Raw genomic sequence first — 24,799 nt, forward strand, 5'->3', positions numbered from 1 at the left:
CGATTTGGCCTAAGTCACCAAACTAATACTATAGGAACCAGAATTTCAACCTAGGTTTTCTGACTTTTCCTCTCAGTTTTATCAGCTAATTCTCATTCTACATTATTAGCTTTCCAATACCTTCTCTCTAGCTCGAACTCCAAATTTTCAGATACTTCAAAGAATAGACATAAATGATAAATTTTCTACCCCTTGACACTTCTCTGAAGTATTCAGTTCCCAATAACTCAGCACACCATAGCTCTAATTCCTTAATTCAACATACACATATGAATGTATGTCTGTGTGCATGTGTGTATATATATATATATATATATATATATATATATATATATATATATATATATATATATATATATATATATATATATATATATATATATGTGTGTGTGTGTATCTATGTGTGTATGTGTGTGTGTGTATAAAACAGAATGATCTTAAAAGCGCAAAGGAGAGGATAATTAAGAATCTCTGATGTAAATCAATTAATGAGTGGAAGAGTTACTACAAAGCTATGGTAATCAAGATTGTGTGGTACTTGGCATAAGGATACAAATATAAATTAATGGACTATAACTGAGAGTCCAGCAATAAACCCATACATTTATAGTCACTTGGATTTCAACAGAGGGCCAAGACAATTCCATGGGAAAGAGTAGTTTTTTCCACAAAAGGTGCTCAGATAACAGAATTTCCATATGCAAAAGAATGAAGTTTAGACCATAAATCAGACCATATGTAAAAACTCAAAAAGAATCAGAAATCTCAGTGTCAGAGCTAAACTATAAAACTCTTAGAAGGAAACATAGGGTTAATCTTCATAACCTTAGATTAGACAGTGTTTCTTAGATATGGTATCTACAGCACAAGCATCCAAAGTAAAAACAGATAAATTGACATCATCAAAAGTTAAAACCACTGTGTTTCAAAGGACATCATCATGAAAGTAAAAAGACAAATGACACAATGGGGAAAACATATGCAAATTATATATCTGATATGGGTCCACTATCCATAATATGTAAAGAACACATACAACTCAATAACTAAAAAACAAATAATCAAATTAAAAATGGACAAAGGATTTAAATAGACATTTCACCAAAGAAAACATACAAATGACCAATGATCATATGAAAAGATGCTTGATACCACTCTTTAGTAATTAGAGAAGTGCAAATGGAATACTTCACCCCCACCAGGATGGCTATAATCAAAATGAAAGACAATAATAAGTACCAGCAAGGACGTCAAAAGACTGGAGCCCTCATACACTGCTGATGGGAATGTACAACGGTGCACACTTTGACAACTAAACAGTTTGGCAGTTTCTCATAATGTTAAATACATAGTTATCATGTGACCCAGAAATCCTACTCCTAGGTATGTAACAAGAGAATTGAAAGCACCTGTCCACACAAATGTTTATAATATTAATTGTAACAGCCAAAAAGTCGAAACAATCTAATGTCCAAAAACTGATGAATGGATAACAATGGAATATTACTCATCCATAAAAAGGAATGAAGTAGAGAGACGGATTAAAGATGGTGGTGTAAGAGGAGAGACAGAGGCTTCCTCCTAAAACTGGATACAATTAGAAAATACAGTTGGCGCAACTAATCCTGAGAGAGCAACAGGAAAGAGGGCGGCATCAGACTGCATACACCTGGAGAAAAGAGCAGACCTCATCGAACGGGGTAATATAACAGAGCTGTGGCTCCACGGGACCAAGCCCTTCCCCCACCCAAGCTCACTGGTGGGAAGAAGAGAAACAGAGCAGAGTGGGAGTGGAAGGCTTGGGACTGCTGAATACCTAGCTCGGAGATCTGCTCTGGGAGCACAAACCTACATTTCATGGTGCTTTCATGAGACTTGCATGACTACTGGGTTGGAAAGTTAATACAGGCAGAGTTCCTGGGGAGAATGGGAATCCGGCCGCTTGTGGAAAGCAGGGATCCATATCCAGCTGCTCTGGGACAAAAACTTATACCTGTGTGACTGGCCCACTGGCTCAGGCAGTGGAGACAGGCACAGCAGCCAGGAGGCGGGGAACAGCTCTTTCCTCCCCCCAGGCACCAGTACCACTCCCCTGCGACCACAGACATTGCTTCAGGGGCTGAGCAGCTCCAGAACAGAGCTTCTGGACACTAGAGGGTGCCATATACAAACATGAAACGCCAAAGGAACCTTGTCCAGAGTAAAATTATTAATACAACTCCCAAGAAAGATTTAAATGATATGGACCTCGTAACTCTTCCTGAAAGGGAGTTCAAAATAAAAATCATCAACATTCTAATGGAGGTATGGAAAGACATCCAAGAACTGAGGAATGAATTCAGGTCGGAGATCCAATCGTTGAAGAGCACGATGGAGGGTATTAAAAGCAGGTTGGATACGGTGGAGGAGACAATAAATGAAATAGAAACTAGAGAAGAAGAATACAAGGAAGCTGAGGCACAGAGAGAAAAAAGGATCTCTAAGAATGAAAGAATATTGAGAGAACTGTGTGACCAATCCAAGCGGAATAATTTTCACATTATAGGGATACCAGAAGAAGAAGAGAGAGAAAAGGGATAGAAAGTGTATTTGAGGAGGTAGTTGCTGAAAACTTCCCCAATCTGGGGAAGGACATAGTCTCTCAGGCCATGGAGATCCACAGAACTCCCAAAACAAGGGACCCAAGGAAGACAACACCAAGACACATAGTAATTAAAATGGGAAAGATCAAGGATAAGGACAGACTGTTAAAAGCAGCCAGAGACGGAAATAAGATTACACACAAAGGAAAGCCCATCAGGCTAACATCAGACTTCTCAGCAGAAACCTTACAGGCCAGAAGGGAGTGGCATCATGCATTTAATGCCATGAAGCAGAAGGGTCTGGAACCAAGAATATTTTATCTGGCAAGATTATCATTTAAATTTGAAGGAGGGATTAAACAATTTCCAGTTAAGCAAAAGCTGAGAGAATTTACCTTCCAAAAACCATCTCTACAGTCTATTTTGGAGGGACTGCTATAGATGGAAATGTTCCTAAGGTTGAATAGCTGTCACCAGAGGTAATAAAACCACAGTAAAGAAAGTAGAACAGCTAATTACAAAGCAAATTCAAAATTAAATTAACTATCCCCAAAGTCAATCAAGGGATAGACAAAAAGTACAGAATTTGATACCTAATATATAAAGAAAGAAGAAGGAAGAAAAAGGAGTACAAATAGAAAAGAACCTTTAGATTGTAACAGCATACTAAGTGAGTTAAGTTAGATTCCTAGATAGAAAGGAAAGTAACCTGGAACCTTTGGTAACCACAAATCTAAAGCCTGAAATGGCAGTAAGTACATATCTATCGATAATCACCCTAAATGTAAATGGACTGAATGCATCAATCAAAAGACATAGAGTCACCGAATGGATAAAAATACAAGACCCATCCATATGCTGCTTACAAGAGACTCACCTCAAACCCAAAGACATGCACAGACTACAAGTCAAGGGATGGAAAAAGATATTTCATGCAAACAACAGGGAGAAAAAAGCAGGTGTTTTAGTACTAGTATCAGACAAAATAGACTTCAAAAGAAATAAAGTAACAAGATATAAAGAAGGACATTACATAATGATAAAGGGCTCAGTCCAACAAGAGGATATAACCATTATAAATATATATGCACCCAACACAGGAGCACCAGCATATGTGATACTAACAGAACTAAAGGAGGAAATAGAATGCAATGCATTCATTTTAGGAGACTTCAACACACCATTCACTCCAAAGGACAGATCCACCAGACAGAAAATAAGTAAGGACACAGAGGCACTGAACAACACACTAGAAAAGAGGGACCTAACAGACATCTATATAACTCTACACCCAAAAGCAACAGGATACATATTCTTCTCAAGTGCACATTGAACATTCTCCAGAATAGACCACATACTAGGCCACAAAAAGAGCCTCAGTAAATTCAAAAACACTGAAATTCTACCAACAAATTTTTCAGACCACAAAGGTATAAAACTAGAAATAAATAGTACAAAGAAAGTCTAGCCAGACTTATTAAGAGAAAAAGAGAATCAACACACATCAACAGAATCAGAAATGAGAAAAGAAACATCACAATGGACCCAACAGAAATACAAAGAATAATTAGAGACTAGTATGAAAACCTATATGCTAAGAAGCTGGAAAACCTAGAAGAAATGTACAACTTCCTAGAAAAATACAACCTTCCAAGACTGACCAAGGAAGAAACACAAAATCTAAACAAACCAATTACCAGCAAAGAAATTGAAGCAGTAATCAAAAAACTACCCAAGAAAACAAACCCCGGGCCAGATGAATTTACCTCAGAATTTTATCAGACATACAGAGAAGACATAATACCCATTCTCCTTAAAGTTTTCCAAAAAATAGAAGAGGAGGGAATACTCCCAAACTCATTCTATGAAGCCAACATCACCCTAATACCAAAACCAGGCAAAGACCTCACCAAAAAAGAAAATTACAGACCAATATCCCTGATGAACATAGATGCAAAAATACTCAACAAAATATTAGCAAACCAAATTCAAAAATACATCAAAAGGATCATACACCATGAATTAGTGGGATTCATCCCAGTGATGCACGGATGGTACATCCAAAAATCCATCAACATCATCCACCACATCAACAAAAAGAAGGACAAAAACTACATGACCATCTCCATAGATGCTGAAAAAGCATTCAACAAAATTCAATATCCATTCATAAAAACTCTCAACACAATGGGTATAGTGGGAAGGTACCTCAACATAATAAAGGCCATGTATGTTAACCCCACAGCCAACATCATACTTAACAGCGAGAAGCTGAAAGCTTTTCCTCTGAGATGGGGAACAAGACAGGGATGCCCACTCTCCCCACTGTTATTCAACATAGTACTGGAGGTCCTAGCCACGGCAATTAGACAAAACAAAGAAATACAAGAAATCCAGATTGGTAAAGAAGAAGTTAAACTGTCACTATTTGCAGATGACATGATATTGTACATAAAAAAAACCCTAAAGACTCCACCCCAAAACTACTAGAACTGATATCGGAATACAGCAAAGTTGCAGGATACAAAATTAACACACAGAAATCTGTAGCTTTCCTATACACTAACAATGAACTAATAGAAAGAGAAATCAGGAAAACAATTCCATTCACAATTGCATCAAAAAGAATACAATACTTAGGAATAAACCTTACCAAGGAAGTGAAAGACCTATACCCTGAAAATTATAAGACACTCTTAAGAGAAATTAAAGAGAACACTAACAAATGGAAACTCATCCCATGCTCTTGGCTAGGAAGAATTAATATCATCAAAATGGCCATCCTGCCCAAAGCAATATACAGATTTGATGCAATCTTTATCAAATTACCAACAACATTCTTTAATGAACTAGAACAAATGGTTCAAAAATTCATATGGAAACACCAAAGACCCCAAATAGCCAAAGCAATCCTGAGAATCCCCAACTTCAAGCTCTACTACAAAGCCACATTAATCAAGACAGTTTGGTACTGGCACAAGAACAGAGCCACAGACCAGTGGAACCGAATAGAGACTCCAGACATTAACCCAAACATATATGGTCAATTAATATACAATAAAGGAGCCATGGACATGATACTTCTGATACAGCACAAATACTATATAAATAAAAGAGAAAGCGCACAAAGCATCTGAATTCATAAAGATCTGAACCCAAGACTTAGGCTGCAGTGCACTGCCTTGTAGCCTTAATCTTCATAAACTTGGATTAGGCAATGGTTTCTTACATATGACACCTCAAGTGAAAGTCACCAAAGAAAAAAAAAATTCAACATAATCAAAATTTAAAACTTCTGTGCTTCAAAGAGCACTATTGAGAAGGTGAAAAGGAAAAGCCACATATTGAGAGAAAATATTTATATATCACATACACAATACTTCACTTGTCAAAGAACGTTATATAATGTTTAGAGATTTAGACCTGTTTTCTCCTCCATCAAATCATGATAACAGCACCTGCCTTATAACACTGCTGTTTAGATTAATGAAGTAATGCACATAAAGAGCTCAGCTTAGTGCCTGCCATGTATCAAGTGGTCTGTGAATATCAGGTGCTATTACTGTTATTTAAGATTGTTGATAACGAAAGACTTACACAAAGCTGTCAAGGATTTGGAGATATTGTTCTCTCATATATTGCGAGAAATTTCTGGACAGCATCTTGGACCTGGGGAAATTGGAATGCCCGTGTGCCCTCAAAAAACATTACACCCAGGGATTCTACTTCTAGAAATTTATCCTAAAGAGCTAATTAAATAAAGGATTATAGCAAGTATTTCCATTAAAAGTGTTCATAATAGCAAACAATGGACACAACCTAAATATTTATATATGATATGCCATTAATTTAAAATGAGCTTACAGCAAAGAAAAATTAGGTTGTAAAAGATTATTTATTGGTATGAAAAAAAAATTTTTTGGAAATTTCAGTTAGGTGGGGAGAAGTTATGTATGTGTATTCTAATGCCTTCTTAAAAAATATTCTATAGCAATATATAGGGAGAAAAGGAGTCTGGAGACAGATAATCTAAATCTTTCATACAGCAGCTAATTTGAATTTTCTTCAGTGTTTTTTGTTTCTACAATAAATATACATAACTTGTGGAATAATTACTTTTGCTTTTGCTTTTTAAAATAACATTAGATATGCACTGAACACTCACTATTTTTAATTCTTACTCTCCTTGTAGGGCTTATCACCAATTTGCCATAAATATCCTATCGCTACCTTGTTTATAAAATCTTATGTAAAGAAGTGCATAGAAGAGGTAAATAAGGAAATTGACAACTTGAACAACACTAAACCAACTAGATCTAACAGACATATTTAGAACACTTCACCCAAAAACAGTGGAATACACATTCTTCTCAAATGTACATGGAAAATTCTCCAGGATAAAACATATATTATAGACATATATCAAATATAAAACAAGTCTCAATAATTTAAAAAACATACAAAGTTATCTTCTTGAGTCACAATGGAATGGAACTAGAAATCAAAAACAAAAGGAAAACTGAAAAATTCATAAATTTATGAAAATTAAACTACACATTCGCAAGCCACCAACAGATCAAAGAACCAATCACAAAGGAAATTAGAAACTACTTTGAGCTAAATGGGAACAAAAACACAACATAGTAAAACTTATGAGATGCAGTGAAAGTAGTGATCAGAGAGAAATTTATAACCTACATTAAAAAAGAATAAAAATCTCATATAAATAACCTAACTCTCTGGGCCTTAAGGAACTAGAAAAAGAATAAGAAACTAAGTCCAGAGCTAACAGAAGAAAGGAAAAAATAAAGAGTAGAGTGACAATAAACAAAACACAGAATAGAAAAATAATTGAGAAAAATCAGTGAAACCAAATGCTAGTTCATTGAAAATATCAACAAAATTGACAAACGTATAGCTACACTGACAGAAAAAGGAGAAAACTAAACTCAGAAATGCAAGTGGCAACATTACTACTAACCTTACAGATAAAAAAAAGATTGTAAGAGAATACTAGGAACACCCATATGCCAACAAACTAGATAACCTGGATGAAATGGACAAATTCTTAGAAACCTACAAATAATTAAAACTGACCCAAGAACAGAAAATCTGAACAGAACTATAACATGTAAAAAGACTGAATCAGTAATCAAAAATCTCCCAACAAAGAAAAGTCTAGTAGCAGATGGCTTCACTGGTTAATTCTACCAAACAGTTAAAGAAGAATTAATGCTAATCCTTTTCAAACTCTTCCACAAAATAGATGAGAAAGGAAAACTTCCTAACTCATTCTAGCATTTCCATGATACAAAAGCCAAAGATATCGTAAGAAAATAAAACTGCAGGCCAGTAGTCTTACCACACTTATAAACAGTGACTGCAATAGGGGAGGTGAGGACTTGATAATATGGGTGAATGTTAAAACCACAATGTTGTTCATGTGGAACCTTCATAAGATTGTATATCAATGATACTTTAAAAAAAAGAATTAAACACGCACACACACATACAAAAAAACTGCAGGCCAGTATCTCTCACAAATAAAGATGCAAAAATACTCAACATACTCAACAAAATACTAGCAAACCAAATCCAGCAGCATATTTAAAAGGATTATATACCTTTTATATCCTAGGAATGCAAGGGTCATTCAATCAGTACATGAAAACCAACCAATGTAATATTACATATTAATAGAATGAAAAGGGAAGAAAAAAAATGATTCTTTTAATAGGTACAGAAAAGCACTTAGCAAAATTCAACACACTTTCATGCTAAAAGATATTGAACAAACCAGGAAAAGAAGGAAACTTCCTCAATATGAGTAAGTGCCTTTATATAAAAAGTAGAAAAGTAACATCATATGCAATGGTGAAAGACAGGAAGCTTTCCTCTATGACTAGGAACAAAACAGGGATGTCCACTTTCATCACTGCTATTCAGTATCATACTAAAGGTTTTAGCCAGAATCAGCAAGTAAAATGAATGAAAGGCACCCAAAATGTAAAGGAAGGGTAAAACTACCTTTAATTGCAGATGACATGACCTCATATATAGAAAATTCTAAATAATCCACCAAAAAATCTAGAGTTAATAAACAAATTAAGTAAAGCTGCAGGATACAAGATTAACATGCAAAATTCAGTTGTATTCCATACAAGAGCAAGAAACAATCTGAAAAGGAAATTTTAGAAATTTCATTTGTAATCATACCAAAAAATACTTAGCAATAAATATAACAAAATATAAGACTTGTACACTGAAACTACGAATCATTGCTAAAAGAAAAATTAAAGAAAACCTGAAAAAGTGCAAAGACATTCCATGTTCATGGATTGGTAGACTTAATATTTAAGTTAGGATGGTAATATTCTCCAGAACCAATTTATAGATTCAATAAAACCACCATAAAAATCCCAACAGCATTCTGTGTGGATGGGAAAGTAGATTCTAAAATTCTCATGGAATTCCAAGGGACCCTAAATAATAATTTTCAAAATGAAAAAAAAGATGAACAAATACTTCCCAATTTCAAAACGCACTAGAAAGCTATAGTATTCATAAACAGCATGGTACTCTCAGAAGGATAAACATATAGATGAATGTACAGGACTGAGAGTCCAGAAATAAACCCTACATCTATGGTTATTTGATTTTTGATAAGGATGCCAAAGCATTCATTGAGGATAGTATCTTTAACAAACAGTGCTAGGAAAACTAAATAGCCACATACAAAATAATGTACTTGGACCCCTGCCAGAAACCATATACAGATATTAACACAAAATGGATCAAAAGCTTAAATATAAGAGCTAAAATTCCCAGAAGAAAACATAGGAGTAAATCTTCATGACCTAAGTTTAGGAAATAGATCTTAGACATATAAGCACAAACATCTAAAGAAAAAATTAACTAGGCTTCATCAAAATTTAAAACTTCTGTACATTAACACACTATGAAGAAAGTGAAAAGACAATATAGGGAATGGGAGAAAATATTTGCAAATCACATAGGGTCTAATATCTAGGATATATAAAGGGTCTAATATCTAGGATATATAAAGAACTCATATCTCAACAACAGAAAGGCAAAAAATCCATTAAAAAGAAAACTGGGCAATGGATTTGAACAGACATTTTTCCAAAAAAGGTAAACAAGTGGCTAATAAATACATAAAGAGATGCTCGGTATCATTAGTCATTAGGGAAATACAAATCAAAATGAGATACCACGTCAAAAGTGCCTATATCCACAATACATCAAAGGCTGGAACAAAGTTCTTGATGTGGCTGAGGTTCCATAGGAGATGTTCACTCGGACTCCTCTGAGCCATTTCCTACTTCACACCGTACTTCTTACATCCAGTTAACACATATAAAACCTTCTCTCATATAAAAACTAACTGATATCATGCTCGTCTGCCTCCCGACCCTACTCAAGACCTCTAGGACAAATATACACATGTAAACTTTCTTTCCCCGGAACAAACTGTAAGACATTACCAGGTGTTTTAGAAACACAAATGACAAAATATTGTGAGTGCAAAACATGAAATTCCAAAAGGAATGCTTCTTTACCTTTGCAAGTTCTCTTCTTAGTTCTTCCTGCTCCTCCTCCGATAGGGTCTCAGCGGCACGAATCGTGGCAATAACATCTTCTCCTTCCTCAGGTACTGAGTCTGTTCTCAGCAGACCTTGATGGGGATTTTTTAAAAAAAGTCTGTAAGGTATGAAAGCTAAGTCGAATTCTCCTTTAGGGGCTTCCACTGCCCCAGCCAGAATAAGCCAACTAGGTTAGATACACACACCACCTTTCTGCACCTTCAAGTCACCTGGCTTTTCCAGTAAAGAACAAAAGGCAAGTCTGAGCAAACTACTTTTAAAAACCACCAAATTACCTTCTACCAAAATATGAATTTAGAAAAAACAGCAGTCACTCAGTTTCTGGTTATTTCCTCAGTCACAATATAACTATATTCTGCAAAGCACAAGAGTTAAGGGGCCAATAATGGGGTCTTGCCAAGGCTTTAAATGCTGACCTAGTAAATCAGCATGACTAGTAATTCACACTGACCAAGGGAAAGAGTTTGTAAATGTCTTTAGCATCCTCTGCTAGTCAAATCCAACACTTAACCTCAGTGAAGCACTGAACAACAAACTCAATGCCTAAAGAAATTTTGTTCCATTTCTTTCTATTAGTGGAGGCAGAAGTGGCTTCCTGTAACTTTTTAAAAATATGTATCTTATCCGGATATCCTATTTAAACTCTCAGTGTATATATTCAAAGAAATGACCAACACCTACATTGAAGACCAGTGCCCTGGAACAGAGCCAAAGACAACCAGTATATCAGGAAGAACTGGGTATTTCTAGAGTGGCCAGGGAGGCACCTCCCTCTGCAACTCTCATCTCTTCTGCCCAACTGACCATGCACAAGGTTGGGCCAAGGCCAGTAAGGCCCAGACTCCAGTGCAAAACTTAAGGAAACACCAAAAAACTCAACATTTTAATGCAATGCTTTTTTTTTAATCAAACTTAATTCAAAGAATTAACCAACTTGGTAAAAATTACCAAAATTTAAATAGGCTCTCTAATGATGATTTCTCCTTTTGCCTCGGGCTCCAAAGTGGCTTTGCACGGCACTGTTCCTGATCTTGTCTTTGTTTAAATTTTAGTATTTTGTTCATCGTGAATTTAATTTTAATCTTTTAAAATATTGCATTAACATAGCATTTCTCTTGACTGCACAGCTTTTTGGTTCCCCCTTAAATTTTACACCTGAGGCAAGTGCTTTCCAGCCTCACTGCCTTTCCCTAGTCACATCCATTTTTGTCAGAGGTCTGGGTGTTCACAAGTTCCTCTGGCAACAGATTTTTCACATAGGGAACCAAGGGAAGCTCTCCTCCTCTTCCTGCCAGAGAGCATAACAGCGAGCGCTGTTGTTGCCTGCCACCTTCAAGTCCATTTCCGAGAAGTACCAGTTCAGCCATGGCAGCAGTGTGGCACCTGGCTCAAAGCAAGATGCTGGGCAGAAGGCAGACTTAACAGGAAGGCAGAGAGGAGGAGAGACAATAACCATGCTGTTCCACAGCAGCCAGCACCACAGCAAACCTATAAGGAGCATGCGAGTCAATGACTCAATGATGCAAGTGTATGTACATTGTGTGAGAAGACAAAGACACCTGCTACACGGTCTACTGTACATTAACTGCAAAAGGTAGTTACTAATTATAATAACAAGAATCACTAGCAATAACAGTACCAAAAGTTGACACAATTGTTTAAGACATCAAAGTAATACAAATACTAATAATTCAAAAACCACTTTTCAAAACCACAATTCAAAAACTGTTTGGAGTAGCAAACAGAATATGATTAAGCCCACTAATGCAGCAACAAGTGACAGGAATAATCAGTAGATGGAAAAGATCAATGGAAAATTGCTTCTGTGGGTCTCCTCTAAAATATCTTCAGACTATCCATGTAATATTCCTATGATAGAAATCTGATCACGCCACTCTCCAGTGATTAGTTCCCTGTTGTTTTCAAGATAAAATTCAATCCTGTAGTTTAGCACACAGGCTTCACTGGTCCCATTCTTTGCTATCTGGCATTGGAACCTCTTACTCAACTCTAGTCAAATCAAAGCAGTCAAGGAACTACACCATGGACTATCAGAAACCACTCAGGGGGCCCGTGTGTGCATGCACACCTATCCCATATGCCACTTTACGTGATGAAGGAGCATGAGATTGAGGATGGGAGATGAGCACACAAGTAGCAACTATATAAGGCAATATAGTAAGAACCACACTAAAGTTCATTGTAAATATTATTTTTAATGTTTTGATGAAATTCTCCAACTAGAACAGGACCCGCCACACCAAAAAGCAAAACAAAACCCAAAACTCAGGTGCTACACCATGCCTTAAATAACAGAGACTCTTCCATGCATTTTAATAAATACGAATTCACAAATCTACTTAAAGAGAAAAATGAAATATCTGATTACTTATAATGCTTTATGCATAGCTGCCCATCCAAAAAGAAACTATTCAAGTATTTAGTTAGGCTACCAGGAGAAATAAATATCTCAGAAAAGGGGTCACGGGGTTGTCTGCACTTGGCTTAAGGACCTCCAAGATGACCCTGAGATTTTATATTGATTAAGAAAGTCAGCATTGCTTTTTCTATACCTGTAGGTGGCAGCAAATTATCAACATCAAAATTTTTATAATTAAATGACTTTATAACATCTTACTACATTGATAAGACAGTGACCACAATAGAGGGGATGAGGACTTGATAATATGGGTGAATGTTGAGCCCCTGTATTCTGTATGTGAAACCATCATAAGATTGTAAATCAATGACACCTTAATTTAAAAAAAATTTTTTAAGGTGAGGTTTGTTAAGGATATCAACTGAGAAAAAAAAGAACATAAAGGAAAAACAGAATGGTAGGTACTGAAATCACCAGCAAACATGACAGTTACGGCTCAGGAAAATCCTTAATAACCATGCCACCACCACAGAGTGCATTCTGTTTATATCCAAATCTGAACTAAGCGGTTCAAATGCCATTTACATGCAACCAACCCTTCAGTGAGGTGGGCATCACCATTACCATTTACAGATGAGAACCTCAAGCTTACAGAAGTTAAGCAACTTGCTCATGGTAACATGCCTGAATACATGGTGGAGTTAAGATTTTGAACTTGCAGTTTAACTTCAAACCATTTGCTTCAAATCACTGACTTCGAAGTATAAATAAAGAGAAGAGGGGCTGAAGGTCACACTTGGAAGCTATCTAGACCCAATGACAAATAAGACTCTGTACAAAGTAAAAGAACCTGGTAGACTAGATCAAAAGCAATCTCTACATCATTTTCAAATGTACAGCTTCCCCAAACCCAGGACCCCAAAGTTTCTCTAGGTATTAACCCATTTCCCAAATGTTCAGTGAGAGTGCAGTATCTATTGTCTACCTTTTAGGAGAAGAGACATTAATTTCTCACTCAGAACACAAAAGTTAGGAAATGAGAATGTTTTAACATACAGATTACTTAAAACTATAAATTATCCAAAAAATCTGATTTGATCATTATTGTTAATGTTCCTCCTCAGCATCTGATAGAAAGATGTTTTAAAAGATGAGAAGGGAGACAAAATATAACTAAGTATTTACTGAGGTCTAATATACTAGCCAAGAAGACTTATATGGTATCTCAAAAAAAAAAAATCAATGACACCTTAATTTTAAAAAAATGTGGTCAAGACAAGATCATAGTAGATATGGGTAGACCCTAGTCTAATGACCCTAATTTTATAAGAAGGAAATGTAGACACAGAGATGCAGAGAGAGTATCGTGTAAAGATAGAGAGCACACAGAGAGAAGGCCATGTGATGCCGGAGACAGACTGGAGTGATCACCTGCAAACCAAGAATGCCCAGTGCCCCCAGCAATCCCAGAAGCCAGAAGCAGCAAGGAAGGATTTCCCCACAGGTGTCAGAAGGAGCATGGCTCTGCTGCACCTAGATTTTGTACTTCTAGCCTCCAGAACCAAGTCATAATATATTTCTGTTCTTTTAAGCCACTGTTTGTGGCACTTTGTTATGACAGCCCTAGGAAACTTAGCCCCAAACCTGTTTTAAAAAACAAAGCAATACTACCTAGTCTCTGGATTTGTATAATAATAGCTGAAAGGATAGTGAACATACAGTGTAGGTACACATTAGATGTTCAATAAGGATTGTTGCTACCCTACCTTTCCACATCTTCCCAGCCTTTCCAGTTACTGTCTCTCTCCTCTTCTCACAGGTCTCCCTCCCACTTCCCATCATTCTTCACCCCCAGCACCCGACTCCAACAATCAGGCACCTGCACCTCCTCCGCCCCTGAACTAGGGAGAGTTCTCAGTCATGATCTCATTGGCCATCTCCAGGGCATCTGGCACTGAACCACAGTCTCAAATCTCCGCTCCTCTCCCACCTCCCTGGTTTTCTTTCTTTCTTACCTAAGATGTGGCTCCATCTCACTCTCCCAGATGTCTCCTTCACACCTCCACTCCAATTCCCCCTCTCCTGCCTTAGTGTATTTCTTTCTTAGATTTCTGCCCTCAAAGCCCCCTGATGGTCTCTGGCCCCTCTGATCTATTCACCACCCTGCCACCAGAGTGAGCTTCTAGAGATGACTCTGACCCCAGCACTCCCCACCTCTAAAGAAAACTGTCTGCTCTTGACAGTCTGGAGAGCCGCCTGCCCCACCTTCCGCTACTGCCCTCGCTGCCCAGGCTCTCACCATGCCTTCCGACTTATAGCTTCTCTAGGGCAACACACTTCTTTTTAATTTATTTACTTAAGGAATGTGTGAACAACAACAACAAAATTAACTGCCTCCCATACATTTTTGCCCATTTAATTTTTTTTACTGTGGTAAAATATAAAACTTGCCATCCTAACTATTTTCAAGTGCACAATTAGTGATACTAATTATATTCACAATGTTGTACACTACCTTCACTATCTTCTTTCAAATTATGGAATACTGTTAGTGTTTTTTCTCTTTGTACATGTTAAATATTTTCTCTTCCTGAAGTCCCTTCCTTATTTTCAAGTCCCATTCATTTCCATAAATCAGTTTCAAGTATCTTCAGCTCTTGGAGGACTTCCCCATACTCCATGACCTGGTCTGGGTATATGTGCAATGCCTACTGTACTTAAAATATAGCCTGCTAGGTCAGGCAACCTCTGACCTTAGCACTGTGTTCCAATCCCATACTGGTACACAAATGCTCACAACCCTCTCTGAATAAATGAATTCATAGGAAAGTTGAATTAGAGGGAAAGATAAGAACCGAGTCTCCTTTCATTGTCTACCTTGTATCTTGAGCTTTTTATGTATTTCATTCTCACTTCATTGTTCTCACCAACAAAGGTTTTTCCATTTAAAACAAACACAAAATGCAATTTTTAAAAAAGAAGTATAACTTTGGTCTCATAATCTATCCAAAGACTGTTATATTTGGAGCAGGCCACCTACTTTCATGTTATAGAGAAAGTATGTACAAAGCCAAATGCACCATGATTATATCGATGGAGCAGAGAATAGAAATCAAAAAGAAAATAAAACAGAATTAGAAGAAGTACTCTGAGCTAAGGAATATCAGTTTGATTTATTTTTTCTGTGTTTTTACAGTTTCAAATATGACAGCATAAAACTAAAATGTCAGATTTTTAAATGGCTCCTGCTCCCATTTCCTGAAATCACTAGAAATAACCAAATGTTATGTACAAGGGATACATCTTTCTATATATGAGACAATTTAAGAATTATTCTACACAAATCACATTTGGGAAATTATTCTTGTAAGCATTCACTGAATGGGAGAGAAAATGCAACAAAGGACTTGGCTCAGCTTACTGAGCTGTCCAGAAACCACCAGGATGGAGTGGCATGTACAGGTCCTGACAGCGCAAAAAGAATCAACAAACTACCCCCATGCTGAAACCCTAGCCCTTGGCCAAAGGAAAGGTTACACCTCGAACGATTAACTTGTTCTATAATATCCATTAACAGAGAGGCTGACATAGTGAGATCACAAAAAAAAAAAAAAAAAAACACAAGAAAACACTGGCTTGAGAATTGAGAGATGAGCCCAAGTCCCGGTTTAAGCTAAACTTTGTTATTTGGGGACTTCACAACACCTCTCCTGGCCTCCGTGTTCACATTTGTAAAATGAATGAGCATGTGAACTAGTTCTTGCCAGTTTCACTTCACTCATTCATTCATCAAATATTTGTTGAGCCACAGATGACAGGCACTATTCCAGGTGCTGGGGGAAAACAGTGAACAAAAGACTAACATCCCCTAAGGGAGCTTATATTACAGATCTTGAAATTTACTATAAACCAGAGTTTTTCAGACTACGGGCTGTGAAATCCACTTAGCAGTACCAAATGAGCATTTAAAAAAGAAATGTAACAGTATCAAGTATCAGAGTACATGATAATGTAGGATACATCCTGTTTCATAGAACTCTGCTTCAGTTTTTGGTATTTGTATTTATGAGAGCTGTGGGTCAAGAAGTATAAGGCATTTCTGAATGTGGGTTGGTTGTACCAGAAGAGTTTTAAAATCCCTAATAAAAGACCTCTCTTTGTTCCACCATTGGCCCTCATCCTGTCCTCCTCTTAGAAGCTTCTTCAGAACATTCTGTCCATAGATGAAATCTCACTACTTTCTCATTTGCTCCATGATGGCATTTTGCATAAATATGAAAGAATATGTTTTCCAGGTCAGTGTTTCCAACCTTTCTGAGTAGGACTCCTTTTAACATCAGTCCATTTTGTGCACTGCCTGTCCGCTAGTTAAGAAAACACATAATGGTCAAAAGCCACATGAAGTTTTAAGTGCATTTATAATGTATCCATCCAAAGAGCTCCTACACCGAAACACAAGAGTACAAAAACACACACAGATAATATTCACTCTATCTATGCCTCACACTTCTTTGTGCCTTGCTGGTGATTACTCTTCTAGATCCCCACTTTTATTTGGTTCATTTAGAGTCACCATGTTCTTACTAGGTGACAGCTTACAATGTGTTTCTGTGTCTTCATACTCTCTCCCCCTTTCTTCAGTTAAAGCAGACTAGATCTGAGCACTAGTGGGTACATAAATTTGTCTGTAGTTCTTGTTGATCACTTCCTTTTTTTTGTAACTTTGTTTTTAATCCCATGAGTCCAGACTGCTAGAGACTGCTATCAGGAATTGAGATAATTGTTTGAAATTTGCCTAGGGACATACCCAACCCTACCAACAGCTTTTGTTTTAACAGGCAGCAATTACTGCAACTAGTTGTGAAAAGGAGGTGAAACAGAGATACAAAGAGAGTGGAGGAGAACTAAAACAAGCAGTATAAATCCTCCTGGGAATCTTGAACCCTCGCACACTGATCACCAAGATCTACCTGAAGTCATGTAACTACAGCCCCAGCTTCCATGGCCCCTTGTCACTTAGGCATGACTCTGCCATTAGGCTAACTTCCCTCCAGTGTGTTGCTTTGGCCGCACTTCCTATACACAGGGTTTAGAAGTTAGGATGTAAGATGTCATCCTTTTAGGGGTCAGGCACCAGGGGAGGATCTGTTATACAGGTCCAAGGTGGGCCACAGAGACAGCAAACGAGAGGGCTTCCTGGCAATCTGGCTCCCCCAACATATCTAGCTGCTGCCTATGGGTTCCCAATTTCTGGGTACCAGCTCTAACCTGTTACTTTCATTTTTTCCCTTCCTGGAAATCCAAACTACACCTCTAAAAGTGGCTGCAATTGCAACCAAAAGTTAGAGGAATAACTCTGCTTTATGTAGCTCTCTGCTGTCAGCAAGTAAACCACCTAAACACTCACAGCTAGGTTGCATGTTGTATCCTTTACTATGTTCTAAATTACCCACTTCTGGAGCTTCAAAAGAGCAAAAAAGTGACCTATTCTTCATTAATAAGGAAAAAATTAACTTCTAGGATATCGCCTCCCCTTCTCAGGCAAGTTACAGAAGAGGCTGTTTAACTGTAACCCTCAGCTGTTAGCTGTAGCTGCCGAAACTGGCCTGATGTTGGCTAGGGCTGCTTCAGCACTTAGAGTGGAAGAGCCCCCACCGATGGTAATTCCTGGCTGCAGAACAATCTCATACCAGCGCACGTGAGGGACTGCTTCCAAAGGTACAGCAACTAAGAGTTTTCCTTTTTAAGATCATCGCTTGCCTAGGTCAGTATTTTAGAACAAAATCCAAGGCCTTTATTAGCAGGACTTTGAGTTTAGTCAGTGCTTTAGACATGTACCCCTTGTTTTAGTAAAAGGCAAAATCTAGGGCCCTCATAAATTACACACAGGTGACCAGAAGCAAAGACCTTCATATTTCCCCTTTCTGGTTATCAGCTCAATGAACTCAAAAGTGATCGGAACTCTAATGCTCATATAAATAGTACTGCCTTTAAAATCTAAGACCACCCCCTCCTTTTTATATATATTCTAAATATGTAATGAAACATCTATCACTCTACTTGGAATCTATCACAGCTTTATTAACTAGTTTGAACACAGCAACTCCCTGGGACATCTTTACATTCATAATTTTAAAGCCAAACAAGCCCCAAGTTGTGTCCAGATTTTATTACAGCAAACTGAACTTTAGAAAATGCATAGTTACCACATTTCTGAAGAGTAGGTGATTCGGGTGGAGACAAATTTCCACTAGGAGACAAGTAAAGATAGCTTTTGTTCACTCCTGTATCAAAATCAAATGGGGACTGGTAGTCCTCATCAAAATCCATCTCTGTACAGTCCATTCCAGACAAAAGCAGAACACATGGTTTTACAGCCACCTAATACTCTTCAGTTGAGTGCTGTGCAGGCCATGTTCCCGTGAAACCTCACTGAAGAAATTAATCCCAGGGCTTGGAGCTCCGAGCCCCCTAGCCCAGGTGCGGCATCTCCTTCCCAGAACCTTCACACGCGTGGCAGGCAGGGCTGTTTAATGAATGACTTATGCAGAGCAACCTCGGGCAGGGCTCTCTTCACCACCTGCTATTGATTCTGGTCAGCAACAAACACCCTGGGCGCAGGAGCGGAGCTTTCTCCAGTCAACAAGGGAGGGCCGGGCTTCGCAACATCGCCCAGATGTACAAACAGTTCAAGTGAACAGTAGATTCTGGCAGAATTACAAGGAACTGGAATTTTTTTTTTAACTGGTCAGCTGACCACAACTACACAAGGGCAGACTTAATCTTCTAGGACAAGGAAGGATTACCAGTCAATAATCTCCCACAAATGCCATCTGGATGATACTCTTTCCACCCTGGATTACAGTAGAGTTCTGAAGGCCAAGCTTCCTGGTTTAGCAATCAGCTTTCTATGTATAACTTGGTAGAGAAATAAAGCTGTATTTTCATTATCACTTTATCGCAAGTAATGTCGGGCCTAGTGCATTAAAAACTGCAATGTGACCTTTGTTCCTCTCTTCCTCTCTCTCCTGTCTCTTCTTTCCCTTTGTGCCTAAAATTAGAGTTCCTGTGGCTGGGATTCTCACCTGGCCCTGGTTGACTAGCTCACTGCACACCTGTGGATAATACATGGCTGTTGACTCTATATATAAGAGCTCCACCGAGTGCTCTGGGCGCAACATGGTGGGGCAGGGCTGAAAGACAGCAGAAGAGCAGAGCAGAGGCTGGAGTGGTGGCAGCACTGAGGACAGAGACTGGGACGGCTCTACAGGCAGAGAGGCCCAGAGGCAGACACTGGCTTACTGCATGCAGACTCACTCTGAGTGAATGGGATTCTAGTGATGGACCTGCCACCGTGGAAATAAAGTTGGGTATAACCCTTTCACCCCAAGGACATTCTACTGTCATTTCTTCAGTCACACTGAATCCAGTGAACCTGCCTGGGGCTGAAACCCATTGGCAGGACACCCTTCCTCTCCCTCTACCTATCCCCTCACCCCTACATCTCTCTCTTATCTCTCTTTCCTTTTCTGTAAAGATGGTGTTTTAGTTACATGATCTGCAAAGAGAAGACTCACCTCTAAAGGCAAAGCTCCCAGGTACTCCTGCACCTTTATTTAACTAAGGCCACACCTCTGCAGGTGCTGCAATAAATCTGTGTGCAAACACATAGGAAAAATGTGTTTTCCTTTGTAAGCATGCCCTGCAGAGTGACTGGGCCCCAGTTAGCTTGTAGAACACAACTGCTAAGTCACCCAATTAATTTCCTTTGACAGAAGTCTGTTAGCAGACCTTCCTATGTTAACCATTGCCTTTGCTCAAGGACTAGCACTTGAGTTTTTCTTGCCATTGTGCACATGGCTATCTACTGTTAAGGAGGCAAAATAAAGCTGACCCCTCCTTAGGTGGGCACTGGTCTGTCACTGCATAACAACAGAAAGGCAGCATTCTACCTCTTCAAATCTATCTGATAAAATGGAAACTCAAAATAGTCTCTCTGGATTGGAAGCAAGTATACAACCTAAAATATTTAAGAGAGTAAAAAAAAAACATGTTTCCAGTGTATAAAACATACTTGCACCAAGATATTCAACTTAACAGTTTTCTATTTTTTTCTATTATCTCCATGTTTGTACTCTATTTCTGGCAAATATTTCTCATAGTTTTTTTAAAGTTGAATTTTTAAACACACAAAAAAATCATTCTGCCCTTTTTCTAAGAGATACCAAAATTTGGGCAACAATAAATCCTGTTCATCCCATAGTTAGGATAAAGGGCATCTTTATTAATATTCCTTGAAAGAATGAACTGTCTTATTTCTTGACATCCATGGTATCTCACACTTCAATGGGACAAGCACCACAGTTATATATGTCCCTGGAACAAAGTGTAGGTAATGGGGTCCCTGGTCCTCTCTATATTCTCTGTGTTTGGTCACTAAATAACTGGTAGAAAAAATATTTCCCATATTTGTTTCTTCCTCCTAAAGTCACAGTGTTAGAAGGTGTTATGGACAGAAAGTTTGTGTGTCCCCTCAAAATTCCTATGTGAATGAACCCCTCACCCTAATATGGTGGTATGAGGAGGTGGGGCCTTTGGGAGTAATCACAGTCAAATAAGGCCATTAGGCAGGAGCCCTCATGATGGGATTAGTGTCCTCCTAAGAAGAGGAGGAGAGCTCTTTCCAGCTACATGTGAGGACACAGCAAGATGACAGTGTCTGGCAACCATGAAAAGGACTCTCACCTAGAATCCTATCAACCAGCATCTTGAACTTCCCAGCCTCCAGAACTGGGAAAATCAATGTCTGTTGTTATAACCATACAGTTTATGATAAGGTACTATAGTAGTGCAAACTGACAAGGACAGGATAATACTGATAATGCTGACAAAGACAAAAGATGGCACTGATCAACCACAAAAAACCCTGAATAGCCAAAGCAATCCAGAGAAGGAAGAATAAAGCAGGGGGCATCTCACTTCCCAACTTTAAGCTCTACTACAAAGCCACAGTAATCAAGACAATCTGGTACTGGCACAAGAACAGAGCCACAGACCAGTGGAACAGAACAGAGAGTCCAGATATTAACCCAAACATATATGGTCAATTAATATATGTTAAAGGAGCCATGGACATACAATGGGGAAATGACAGTCTCTTCACAGTTGGTGTTGGCAAAACTGGACAGCTACATGTAAGAGAATGAAACTGGATCACTGTCTAACCCCATACACAAAAGTAAATTCGAAATGGATCAAAGACCTCAATGTAAGTCATGAAACCATAAAACTCTTAGAAAAAAACATAGGCAAAAATCTCTTGGACATAAACATGAGTGACTTCTTCATGAACATAACTCCCTGGGCAAGGGAAACAAAAGCAAAAATGAACAAGTAGGACTATATCAAGCTGAAAAGCTTCTGTACAGCAAAGGACACCATCAACAGAACAAAAAGGCATCCTACAGTATGGGAGAATATATTCATAAATGACAGATCTGATAAAGGGTTGACATCCAAAATATATAAAAAGCTCATGCACCTCAACAAACAAAAAAAACAAATAATCCAATTAAAAAATGGACAGAGGAGCTGGGCAGACAGTTCTCCAAAGAAGAAATTCAGATGGCCAACAGGCACATGAAAAGATGCTCTACATCGCTACTTATCAGAGAAATGCAAATTAAAACCACAATGAGATATCACCTCACACCAGTAAGGATGGCTACCATCCAAAAGACAAACAACAACAAATACTGGTGAGGTTGTGGAGAAAGGGGAACCCTCCTACACTGCTGGTGGGAATGTAAACTAGTTCAACCATTGTGGAAAGCAGTATGGAGGTTCCTCAAAATGCTCAAAATAGAAATACCATTTGACCCAGGAATTCCACTTCTAGGAATTTACCCTAAGAATGCAGCAGCCCAGTTTGAAAAAGACAGATGCATCCCTCTGTTTATCACAGCATTATTTACAATAGCCAAGAAATGGAAGCAACCTAAGTGTGCATCAGTAGATGAATGGATAAAAAAGATGTGGTACATATACACAATGGAATATTACTCAGCCATAAGAAGAAAACAAATCCTACCATTTGCAACAACATGGATGGAGCTAGAAGGTATTATGCTCAGTGAAATAAGCCAAGCGGAGAAAGACAAATATCAAATGATATCACTCATATGTGGAATATAAGAACAAAGAAAAAACTGAAGGAACAAAACAGCAGCAGAATCACAGAACCCAACAATGGACTAACAGTTACCAAAGGCAAAGGAACTGGGGAGGATGGGTGGGAAGGGAGGGATAAGGGGGGGTGGGAAAATGGGGCATTACAATTAGCATGTTTAATGTGGGGGGGGCACAGGGAGGGCTGTGCAACACAGAGAAGACAAGTAGTGACTCTACAGTATCCTACTACGCTGATGGACAGTGACTGTAATGGGGTTTGTGGGGGGTACTAGGTGAAGGGCGGGAGCCTAGTAAACATAATGTTCCTCATGTAATTGTAGATTAATGGTACCAAAAAAAGAAAATTCCTTAAAATTCAAAAAAAAAAGCTAATGCAGTCATTACCTGCCTTACTTATAAATATGAGAATTTACAATTTAACTGATAACTGAAATTTTTACTCTGCTTGCTCAGGTACAATCTTAGGACTGTTACTTGACATCCTGTCTCTTTGAACCAACTATACTTTGCTAGTCAATTCTTTGTCAAAACATTCTAGCACATAAGAGAAGGCTGGCCTCCTGTGTACTCCTGGAGTAATGGCAGAGTGGCCCCTATGGATCATGTTAGTGTACCCTAAGCAGCCAAAGGTAGGAGCATCTTACCAAGGAGTTTTGTCTTATCTTTATGGCCAGTGCATGCACCCCCAGTAGCACTATACATAGACCCCTCAGTAACCCCCATGGGGAGAGAGGTAAAGGTATGGTAGACTAGACCTGGACAGGACCCCCTTTCTGACACAGTCCTATCACAGGACCACTCTCTTGCATGCATCCTACCTGATGGACAAGATTTGCCTGTGTTGGTGTCATTAAAACACATGTCTTATCACCCTTAAGGTTAATCTTCCCTAATGTCTTCATGGATTGGGCACACACCCAGTGCCAAGACTGGGAAGGGGGAGAAGGAGAGAGACAGGTAAAGAATGAAGCAGAAGCATGTGAGTCCTTCCATTCAGCTACCCAAGGCCTCCAGTTATTAAATATACAAATTCTTACTCTGTTTCACTTACAATTAAGAGTTGGATTTTATCATTTCATTAGAAAAAGTCCTACAGTACTTACTTTAAAACCACTTCCCACTATTATCCCACCATGTTTCAGTCAAACTTAATTTTCCTGTTTGTTGAACACATCCTGTCTTAACCTTGGACAATTTTCTCAAACTAGAGTCTCCTTTTCCTATATTGTTACCTGTCACACTCCTATCCACTTATCAAGCTCAACTTTATAAGTCACATGAGTGGCATACACACAAGGGATGTTCATTTTAGTGCCATCTAAAATAAAAAAAGTAATACAAATGCATACTAGAAGTGGATCATTTACATGCCAAACAACATTCATATGCAAACATTAACGTGATGATGTAGATATGTATATGTTTTACAGGGAAACATACACTTGATACATCCAGTAAACAAAGAAGGTTCAAATTGTTTGCACTGAATGAACCACAACTTTAGAGGGAGAGACCAACCAACCAAAACAAAGAAAATAGGAGAAATCCATGCCACACAATCCCAGAAATAGTACGTAAGCACTGTAATGCCAGCAGAGGGAGCCCATGGGCAGCTCAGAAGTCTACCTGAGACCAGCCAGTAAAATCCACACTGCAGAGCAATTATCCACTAGATGACTCATGTTATTTCAAATGGAAATGAAGTAAAAATGCCTGTAAATAATATTTTCTACCTGCCTATTAACACATCAAATATGTCTGGGTAAGTTCTCCCTAATTTTGGAAGATATTTAAGGGACAGTCTGATGTAAATGCTACAAATACACATAACAAAAATCTACTTGGAAGAGCCTTGAAGGGCACAGACAAAGTGATTACCCACTAGGAGACACAGGCCACTGACAGCAGACACTGTGGACGTGTCACAATAATACAGCAGACAGCTGGAAGGGCTCCAGCTGGCCAAAAATAGGACAACTTGACCATCAACATAATTGGATTATAAATTAGCCATAGATTAT

The 24,799-nt window shown here is 38.3% G+C and overlaps 1 protein-coding gene across 9 annotated transcripts in view; it reads right to left on the reverse strand.

The window, feature by feature from the left end:
* Positions 1-24,799, reverse strand: part of TPD52 (tumor protein D52) — a 277,749-nt gene that overhangs the window by 183,816 nt on the left and 69,134 nt on the right. For 6 of the 9 annotated variants that reach the window (XM_036998054.2, XM_036998053.2, XM_036998052.2 and 3 more), the window contains exon 2: positions 10,163-10,278. In XM_036998054.2, the coding sequence (XP_036853949.2) occupies positions 10,163-10,278 (116 nt within the window). Of the gene's footprint in view, positions 1-10,162; positions 10,279-18,793; positions 19,164-24,799 lie in introns of those variants that run through there. The other 3 variants (XM_036998056.2, XM_036998057.2, XM_036998058.2) reach the window with 3 other exon arrangements.

Source organism: Manis javanica, chromosome 2 (genome assembly GCF_040802235.1).
Source record: "Manis javanica isolate MJ-LG chromosome 2, MJ_LKY, whole genome shotgun sequence".
NCBI classification, from domain to species: Eukaryota; Metazoa; Chordata; class Mammalia; order Pholidota; family Manidae; genus Manis; species Manis javanica.